The sequence below is a fragment of the Protobothrops mucrosquamatus genome, unplaced genomic scaffold (genome assembly GCF_001527695.2).
Source record: "Protobothrops mucrosquamatus isolate PMUCROS unplaced genomic scaffold, P.Mucros_1.0 scaffold1010, whole genome shotgun sequence".
NCBI classification, from domain to species: domain Eukaryota; kingdom Metazoa; phylum Chordata; class Lepidosauria; order Squamata; family Viperidae; genus Protobothrops; species Protobothrops mucrosquamatus.
The window spans coordinates 45907-56046 of NW_015387246.1; the positions used below are offsets into that span (position 1 = coordinate 45907).

At 43.4% G+C, this 10140-nt stretch overlaps 1 protein-coding gene across 1 annotated transcript in view; it reads right to left on the bottom strand.

The window, feature by feature from the left end:
- Positions 1–6625, bottom strand: part of EGLN1 (egl-9 family hypoxia inducible factor 1) — a 19633-nt gene extending 13008 nt beyond the window's left edge. The window contains exon 1 of the mRNA XM_015819884.1: positions 5639–6625. Coding sequence (XP_015675370.1) covers positions 5639–6625 — 987 coding nt within the window. The remainder of the gene's footprint in view (positions 1–5638) is intronic.
- Positions 6626–10140: the final 3515 nt, after the last annotated feature.

Genomic DNA, 10140 nt, shown 5'->3' on the forward strand with positions numbered 1-10140 from the left:
TATTATTATTATTATTATTATTATTATTATTATTATTATTATTATTATTATTATTATTATTATTATTATTATTATTATTTATTAGGTTCCCTGATCAAATATATTTATAATTATTTTCAGGGCTTTTTTTCTCATGGAACGCCCAGAACGGAGTTCCGGCACCTTTTTTGGATGGAACCTTGTAGGGTAGGCAAAGCGGGTTGTATGATGTGTGTGAGTTCCGGCACCTTTTTTTTTTTTTTTATAGAAAAAAAGCACTGATTATTTTAATAATAAAAAATAGAAAGCTGTTCAGTTGCATATCAATTATCTTACTTAGACCTTCAGCTTTATTTACATCAATGTCTCTGGGGTCTGTTCTTAGAAAGTAAAAACGAGTAATGGGTACAAGCTAATATTTGGTTTGAAATTCTATGAGCCTATAATTTTTTAAAAAGTAAATGAGAATGACAGAGAGGTGGGGGGAGAAGAACACAAAGTGTAGCAGGAAAAAGCACCAATAGCTTGCTTTCTGAAACTATGACTGACCTTGTTAGCCAGATAACTGAAATGGTCACATGGCATCTCAGTTAATCATCCCTTCCCTCAACCATTAAGATCCGGGGCCCAGTCATATTCATAAGAGGAAGAGTACCTGTATATATTTCAAACAGTTATATGGCTCCAATCAATTTTGCTGGTATATAAAAAGCAACAACATGGAATAAAAACAACTTTATAGAAATCTACGTTTATGGTAAATACTTACTGACCTTTAAAATAAGTGAATTAATAGGACAAATGGATCTAATGCAAAGTTGACCAACACATTTATGACATTAAAATCAGAACTGCAAAATGTGTTCAAAATAAATTAAGTTTTGAGTTACCTTATTACAGGATTAAACTAGAACAGGTAGAAGGGATACTAGATGAGTGGCCAACTCTCAAAAGTGACTTGCAAGCCTGCCATTTTAAGCTACCCTTAGCTTCTTCATTTCAAATAAGCAAAATTCATTTAGAGTGTACTTGCATCTAAGGGCAGCAAATACTGCATCCAGTTTTGGTCACCACGATGTAAAAAAGATGTTGAGACTCTAGAAAGAGTACAGAGAAGAGCAACAAAGATGATTAGGGGGCTGGAGGCTAAAACATATAAGGAACGGTTGCTGGAATTGGGTATGTCTAGTTTAACGAAGAGAAGGATGAGGGGGGACATGATAGCAGTGTTCCAATATCTCAGGGGTTGCCATAAAGAAGAGGGAGTCAAGCTATTCTCCAAAGCGCCTGAAGGCAGGACAAGAAGCAACGGATGGAAACTGATCAAGGAGAGAAGCAACTTAGAACTAAGGAGAAACTTCCTGACAGTTAGAACAATTAACCAGTGGAACAACCTGGAAGTTTTTAAGAAGAGACTGGACAGCCATTTGTCTGAAATGGTATAGGGCAGGGGTAGGCAACCTTGGCTCTTTTATGGCTCGTGGACTTCAACTCCCAGAATTCCTGAGCCAGCCATGCTGAGGGGAAAGGGAGAGGTTTCCAAGCTGAGCCATGCTGGCTCAGGAATTCTGGGAGTTGAAGTCCACGAGTCATAAAAGAGCCAAGGTTGCCTACCCCTGGTATAGGGTTACCTGCCTGAGCAGGGGGTTGGACTTGATGACCTCCAAGGTCCCTTCCAACTGTATTATTATTATTATTATTATTATTATTATTAGATAGTGTGATACATATGATTTTGCAAATGCTTGTTTTCTACAAAGAATATTTTATATAAAACAAAGGTTTCTAAGTAGTACTTTACATCAAAGGTTTTTATATTACCCTTTTAACAATCCTGAGTTTTTAAATAGTTGTTCACTCAAAACAAAATATTTTACTAAAGTTAAGCTTATGAGACTTACTCAAAGGTATATGATGACAACTTATGGTTAATATTAATATATCAATAGGCAATAATACCTGTTTTTTCCCCTAAAAGTATGCTAACTTCTACGTAGCACACAAATGTATCATGGTTCCTTCATAAATAGTTGTAAGTTATATTAAATTGACAAAATTACAGTATGGAACGAAATTTTAAAAAATGAAATTGAAAAGTAACAAAGCTAGATAAAACAAGTTCATTTAAGAAATATAGGTAGTCCTTAACTTGCAACAATTGAGCCCTAAATTTATGTTGCTAAGCAAGACAGTTGTTAAGTGAATTTGACTTCCCCATTGATTTTACTTGTTAGGTCACAAAGGTTGATCACATGACCCGAGGATACTGCAACCGTCATAAATATGAGCCAGTTGCCAAGCTTCCAAATTTTGATCATGTGACCATGGGGATGCTGCAATGGTTGTAAATGTAAATAATGGTCATAATGGTCAACAGCATTTTTTCAGAGCTGTTGTAACTTCAAATGGTCACCAAACAAAAGGTTGTAAGTCGAGGATTACCTGTTATGAGAGGGGGGGAAAAGAGTTTTGAAAGCAGAAATAGTCTGACACATTGAAGTCACCGCACTACATACAAAGGTAGCATGTTATGGAATAAACCAGAGGTCTTCAAACTTGGCTCTTTTATGACTTGTGGACTTCAACTCCCAGAATTCCTCAGCCAGGCACGCTGGCTAAGGAATTCTGAGAGCTGAAGTCCACAAGTCATAAAAGGGCCAAGTTTGAAGACCCCCTGGAATAAACATTCAGTTGAATATAAGAAAAACCGTATAAAGAAATTTGAATTTTATATAACAGGAGTAAAAAAAAATGGAATGAGGAGAAGAAAGGTATGTGTTCTAAAGCATCTGAAGTGAAATTTTAGCAAATACAGTTTGAGTAGTAATCTCAGCTACTCCTGCTCACCAGCATTCACTAAGAAGTTTAACTATTTCCTGTAAATAAAATATTGTTCACATATGTCAAATCAGCTTGAATAGAAAAAAAATAAAAATGTTATTTTTCTCAATACGATCATTACATAATCTGTAACCGATTCTACATTTCATTTTACTTTGACTTCACAGTTCTTCCATAAATTATTTTCATGTATAATTATAAGCCTATGCATAGGTTTTGATTCGAAGGCACAAGATAGTCCAGATCTCAGAGAGCAAATGTAGCATCTCCTAAAGCAGCCTTACCTCTTTTCTTGGGATTTTGTTCAGGAGGGTTGCCCTCTGAAACTGCTGCGCAATTCTGGGAGAAGATATGGGTTTGTGTCTTCAAATCTAAACTGCTACATGGCTGTAATATACACACTCATATTTCAGGAAAATATTCCACGCAAGCCTTAAATGATTTTTTTTTCTTCAATTGCCCATAAAAACTCTAGAAGGGCTTTCACATAGTCTTTTTCTTAGCACTATCAAATGCACTATTCCCACCAGGTTCAAAAGCTACCAAATAACATGATTTGTCTAACAAACAGATTTAAGGAATTTATAATTCAGATTATGTACCAGTTTGTTCTATTTTATAAACTACAATAAATATTTTTTCTTAATATATGTGGGACACAAAAGTGTAGATGACTCTTCTCCTGACTCTTTATATTAACTGTATTCTTCAAAAGTATATTCTTAAGTGGACAAAAAATAAACAAAATAAAACCAGACCTGATTACCTATGATTTCCTAGCACAATGATTTATAGAAAAATGGGGACAGAAGCCTTTTCCCTAAAATTATACTTACCTAATCATGAAACATTTTAAACAATGGTGCTACCCAATTATATTTTAACTGATGGTTAGCAAAGATGCAACTTTTCTATCATACTGGACTTAAGCAGCACTTTATTAGTTCTATCACTGATAATTATAAATGTTTATAATATCAGCATATATCCCAACACTTTTTCTAATGAGTGGATATTGTCTGTATTTTAAACCTGATAATTTCTTTCCACTCAGTTCTTTCCAATAAATATTCAAGTGTTAATCCTTATCAAAATTTGCTTTATCCTCTTGGTTACAGACTGAGAAGAGAGCATATAATCCAGGCAATTTCTTCATCTTCAACTAGCCTAATCAAATGTTTATATATTAAAAAGAACTGTTGCTCATCTACATTAGTTTACCTCTATCATGTGCAAAGAAACAAAACCACCATAAAGATTTATAATACTGTCTAATCATAATACAGTTCTGCTGTTATGTAATGTGGTAACACCATGAAACTTTGATCTTTTATATCAATATGAGATCAAAAAAATGTATTTGGTCCTAAAAGAAAATTAAAAACTAATTTTATGCCTGCCATAATATCCAAAGTAAAGAATGCCTTTTCAGTTTACTAGAAGAAATAATTACTAAACCTCAGTAAGTATAATTGTGCAATATTGACATTAAGAGCCTCGTGCTATAGGTAACAAGATGTACTTTTAGCATTACAAAATAATTAAGACTGAATAGACTGTCAAGCAGTAAATTCAAATTCCCCAGGATTACATCATGATAAATATTGTAGTTCTAGCTAATTCAACATTTAGCATCTATATACTATTATAGGCATATGGGTAAAATGAGAGAAGATAAACAGCCCACATATTGGCACTATGGTCTATTTTACTGTTTTTTCCCCCCACACTTTACTCAGCTACAAAGCAGAACCTCACTTTACAAGAGCCTCATTTCAATCACTCCAACACATGCTCTGAAACACAACTGTGGCATTAGTTGATTATATGAAAATATATATATATAACTGTGGCATCAATTGGTGATAGGGAAAAACTTGTTTTTTCAATGTTTTGTCTTCATTTCTCCTCTGTGAATTTTAAAATGGTATTATGGTTGAATTAGAAGCAAAAACAAGTTTTATCACATGGTCATTTGATAAAGGTTTTGGATGGTTTAACCCAGTGATGGTGAACCTTTTAGAGACCGAGTGCCCAAACTGCAACCCAAAACCCACTTATGCATTGTCGGGTGCTGGGTGTGTGTGGCTGCAATGGTAACAGCAGACTGGGTGAGACTAAAAAGTTCAATCAATCAATTCCAACTTTGCAAGATCTTTTTTTCCCCGCGAGAAGTTGAAATTGACTGATTGAACCTTTTTCTTTTCTTTTTGTACACGGCGGTGGAGGCCTAAAGCGAAAAGGTTTTATAAAACCCAGCTGAAGGCCTAGGACTGGGGCGACGGCGCGCGTGCCCACAGAGAGGGCTCTGAGTGCCGCCTCTGGCACCCGTGCCGTAGGTTCGCCACCACTGGTTTAACCATTGCCTTCACTCATTAACCAAGTGCTTATTTAATACATAATTATTCAATCAGAAGGATTGAAGTTCTACTACATTCAGCTGGGATTAACCCCATGCATACAAAAATTAAGAAATCCTCAAGGATCTCTCATAGAAGGTCTCTCACAATCTTTCTCCGCCCCTTATCGCTCACCCACAATTTGAGGCCTTCAATTAATCTATCCAGGGGTTCTCAACCTTGGCAACTTTAAGACTTGTGGACTTCAACTCCCAGAATTCCTCAGCCAGCAAAGCTGGCTGAGGAATTCTGGGAGTTGAAGTCCACAAGTCTTAAAGTTGCCAAGGTTGAGAACCCCTGGTTTGAACCGTCCTAAAAATAAATATGCTTAGGGAACATAAAGAAAGGCCTCACTTCAGATAGCTGCTTAAGTACCACGACTACAGGATGGCAAGAAAGAGGAGGAGGGTGCCACTCACTTTCGTCCGGCCGTTGATTTTGTAGTTACCCAGTTTGCCATTGCAGTGGCGTATAAGATCGTCCATACTGTTCATAAGCTTCCCGATGGTTTTGCAACCGGCCTCCTTGCCTTCCACCCAGGTGATTTTATCGCCACGAATGTCCCTGGAGGAATCGCTCTTCTGACTGACCAGCTGCCCGTCGGTGAAGCGTCCAGTGTGGTGCAAGGCAAGCACCTCCTGCTCGATCTGCCCGCCCAGCTCCTTGCCCAGAAAGTCATCCACCACGCAGATGCCATGCTTGTTCATGCAGGGCACGATGTACTCCAACGCCAGGCGCTGAGGCACCAGCGACTTCATCTGCCCGTTGGGGCGCAGGGACGCTTCGCCCGTCAAATTGGATTTATCCCGGTAGAAGTGGCCCGCCTCCACGGCCGGACCTGCCGCGGCAACCACCGCTTCCTTGTCCTCCTCCTCCTCCTCTTCCTGCGCTCGGGCTCCTGGCGCCACTTTGGCAACGTGGTTGTTCGTTACCACCACGCTCTCCTCCGAATTGGTGTCCCGCGGCGGCTTGGCGGGGAGCGCGGTTGCTTTCTTGGAGGACCGCTCCTCGCCGTCCCGTCCTCCGGCAGCAGGCGGGCGGCCGTGGCGAGCGCCCTGGTGGAAGGGCTGGTCGCCGCCGCCGCTGCCGCCGCCGCCGGCGGACTTTCGAGGCTCAGCAGCGCCCCCTTCTGCCGCCAGGGAGCCGCCGCCGCCGCCGCCGTCGCTTCCCCGGCAGATGAGCTTGTGCTTCTTCCAGTCCTGCCGCTGATGCTCCTTGCTGCAGTAGAAAGAGCTGCGGCAGCGGCCGCAACGGAGCAGGTTCTCCATCTTCCCGCACAGCTCGCAGTACTGCCGGTCCCGCTCTTGGCTGGCGGCGCTGCCGCTGCCGCCGCCGTCGCATCCCCCGCCTTGGCCGGCCCCCCCGCCGCCGCCGCCGCTGCCACTCCCACCGCTGTCATTGGCCATGTTCTCGCGTCCCCCCTCCTCGGTCGCCCCTGTTTTTTCCGCGGCCTCAGGAAAGCGGCGAGTGGCTCACTTCATCATGGCCGCCCCCTGCCCGTCGGAGCTGCGCCGCGGCTCTGCTGCTCCGTCCGCCTCCTCCTCTCCTCCTGATGGGCGGAGGACCGCCACCAAACCCCGCCGCCTTCTCGCCTGCCGCTTCCAGAGGCGCCCTCCTACCGCCGCCCCATAGCAGCCTCGGTAAATGGGGTGTTGAGGCGTCCTCTACCTCCGCGGCTCCTTTTTTCCGCCTCCTCCTCCTCCGCCTCCTCAGGCAGCGGGAGAAGCGAAAGACGCATCCGCTGCCGGCGCGAGCCCTTCTCCCCCTCGCCTATCTCCTCCTCCTCCTCCTCCTCCTCCTCTCACCGTTGCCCGGGCCTTGGGGGCGTGGCTTGCGCCGCCACTCTCCGGCTCTGCTTTGCACGTACGCCACTTCCAGTCAGTCCGCTCCAGAAGAAGGGAAGGGCGAGGGGGAGGAGCGCACGCGCGCGCTCGCTCGCTCGCTCCCGAACCACCCCGGAGGTTCAGTAGAAGGCGGGACCCCGGGTGGCCACGCGCGTTTAGGGACTTTCCTTTCTTTCCCTCTTTCTCTTGCGCGAGGGTCGGGGCCGCGTGGCTCTGGGCGGGGGGACCTCCGCGGCGGCAGCTCCACCCGATGAACCCTCAAGTTCCGTTTTAGCTGAGTTACGCGGCCAGGTTGAGCGGATTGAAGGGGATTTTTGTTCGCGATTTCGGCATTTCTTCCCTGAGTGTGTGTGTGTGTGTGTGTGTGTGTGTGCGGCGATGCATTTTCTAGTTTTGGTTCTCCGAAGCTAACGCATCCAGCCGCCCGCAATTCAGCGTGCGTCGTTTATTTGGTCTGCCAGGCGAACCCAGAAAATCGGGTTGAATAAAGCAAAAGGGAGCCAGCCTATCGTGTGAACCTGAACCAGGAGATTTTACAATGCCGAGAAATATTGTAGCATTTCTAGATTTAAAACCCAGGGTTCCTTCCACCAGAAGAACGCCTAAAGCAGCGGTTGTCAAACTTGGCAACTTTTAAGTTGTGCGGACTTTTGACCAATTCTTTTTAAGAATCGTTTTTATAAATGTATAGTTTTGGTCTGTAAATTGCTGAATTCTGGGAATTGAACTCCACGCAGTTGCCAAGTTTGAAAAACGCTTGCATAACGGAAGCCCCATCCCTATTCGTTCCAACAACCAAGCTGTATCCAGCTACAGGTGAAACTCGAAAAATTAGAATATCGTGCAAAAGTTCATTTATTTCAGTAATGCAACTTAAAAGGTGAACCTAATATATGAGATAGATTCATTACATGCAAAGCAAGATAGTTCAAGCCGTGATTTGTCATAAGTGAGATGATTATGGCTTACAGCTCATGAAAACCCCAAATCCACAATCTCATAAAATTAGAATATTGTGAAAAGGTTCAATATTCCAGGCTCAAAGTGTCCCACTCTAATCAGCTAACACCTGCAAAGGGTTCCTGAGCCTTTAAATGGTCTCTCAGTCTGGTTCAGTAGGAATCACAATCATGGGAAAGACTGCTGACCTGACAGTTGTGCAGAAAACCATCATTGACACCCTCCATAAGGAGGGAAAGCCTCAAAAGGTAATTGCAAAAGAAGTTGGATGTTCCCAAAGTGCTGTATCAAAGCACATTAATAGAAAGTTATGTGGAAGGGAAAAGTGTGGAAGAAAAAGGTGCACAAGCAGCAGGGATGACCGCAGCCTGGAGAGGATTGTCAGGAAAAGGCCATTCAAAAGCGTTGGGGACTTTCACAAGGAGTGAACTGAGGCTGGAGTCAGTGCATCAAGAGCCACCACACACAGACGGATCCTGGACATGGGCTTCAAATGTCGTATTCCTCTGGTCAAGCCGCTCCTGAACAACAAACAACGTCAGAAATGTCTTACCTGGGCTAAAGAAAAACAGAACTGGTCTGTTGCTCAGTGGTCCAAAGTCCTCTTTTCTGATGAGAGCAACTTTTGCATCTCATTTGGGAACCAAGGACCCAGAGTCTGGAGGAAGAAAGGAGAGGCACACACTGCCAAAAGCACCAAAACCTGGTTCAATGACCATGGGATTACTGTGCTCGATTGGCCAGCAAACTCGCCTGACCTGAACCCCATAGAGAATCTATGGGGCATTGCCAAGAGAAAGATGAGAGACATGAGACCGAACAATGCAGAAGAGCTGAAGGCCACGATTGAAGCATCCTGGTCTTCCATAACACCTCAGCAGTGCTACAGGCTGATAGCTTCCATGCCACGCCGCATTGAGGCAGTAATTGCTGCAAAAGGGGCCCAAACAAAGTACTGAGTACATATGCATGCTTATACTTTTCAGAGGTCCGATATTGTTCTATGTACAATCCTTGTTTTATTGATTGCATGTAATATTCTAATTTTCTGAGATTGTGGATTTGGGGTTTTCATGAGCTGTAAGTCATAATCATCTCACTTATGACAAATCACGGCTTGAACTATCTTGCTTTGCATGTAATGAGTCTATCTCATGTATTAGGTTCACCTTTTAAGTTGCATTACTGAAATAAATGAACTTTTGCACGATATTCAAATTTTTCGAGTTTCACCTGTATGTGTGATCCTAAGTGTAGAAGCTATGTAGATTGGGGTCTTTGTAAAAATTTAGAAAGTTTACTTTAAAAAAGATTGATGTTATTACTTAAAGAGTAGAGTCTGCTGCATTGTTTGGTCTACTTGGAATTCTATTCATGCCAGAGGAAAAACAAGTTTATTTGGGCTATCGACCCGTGACTTGCCAACCATGGATGTATCAGGTTGATTGGTTTTGATTGATTATGGCCATCAAGTTGATGTCAGCTCTTAGTGATCGCATATTTCCAATTATCAGTGAGCTAGCTTTTGAACAATTTATGTCATGGTGGGTACATAAGGATGAAGAAAAATCTGTATAGCTCCTTCCTTGATCTTGCTCATGATGGCTATGTATAGTAGGCATTGCTGAAAAAGAATATACTAATCCAGTATTTAAAACATATGTGCTAAGATAGATGGAAATTTTAGAAATAATAAATGGTGAGTAACCTATATACCAGTGATGGCGAACCTTTTAGAGACCGAGTGCCCCAAAACTGCCCTTCCCCACCTGCCCGCAGGGCCACCCACCGCCTCCACGGCCCGCCGCAGATCGCCCAGTTGGGCCAGCAGCACCATGGCTACCACGCCCTCCGCCTGCGCTCTGCAGCATCATCTCTACGCGACAGGGCACGAGGGCAGAGTCTTGTCCTCGCTGCCCGGCTGCCATGTCCTTGGCTGTGCTGCTCTGTGCAGGCTGCACCCAGGGGCGACTCTCCTCTGGGGGGGCTGCTGGTGAGGAGGGGGAGGCGAGGCTGGGACAACAGTGTGCATGCCCACAGAGAGGGCTCTGAGTGCCGCCTCTGGCATGCGTGCCATAGGTTCGCCACCACTGCTATATATAGTCCTACTTGTGATA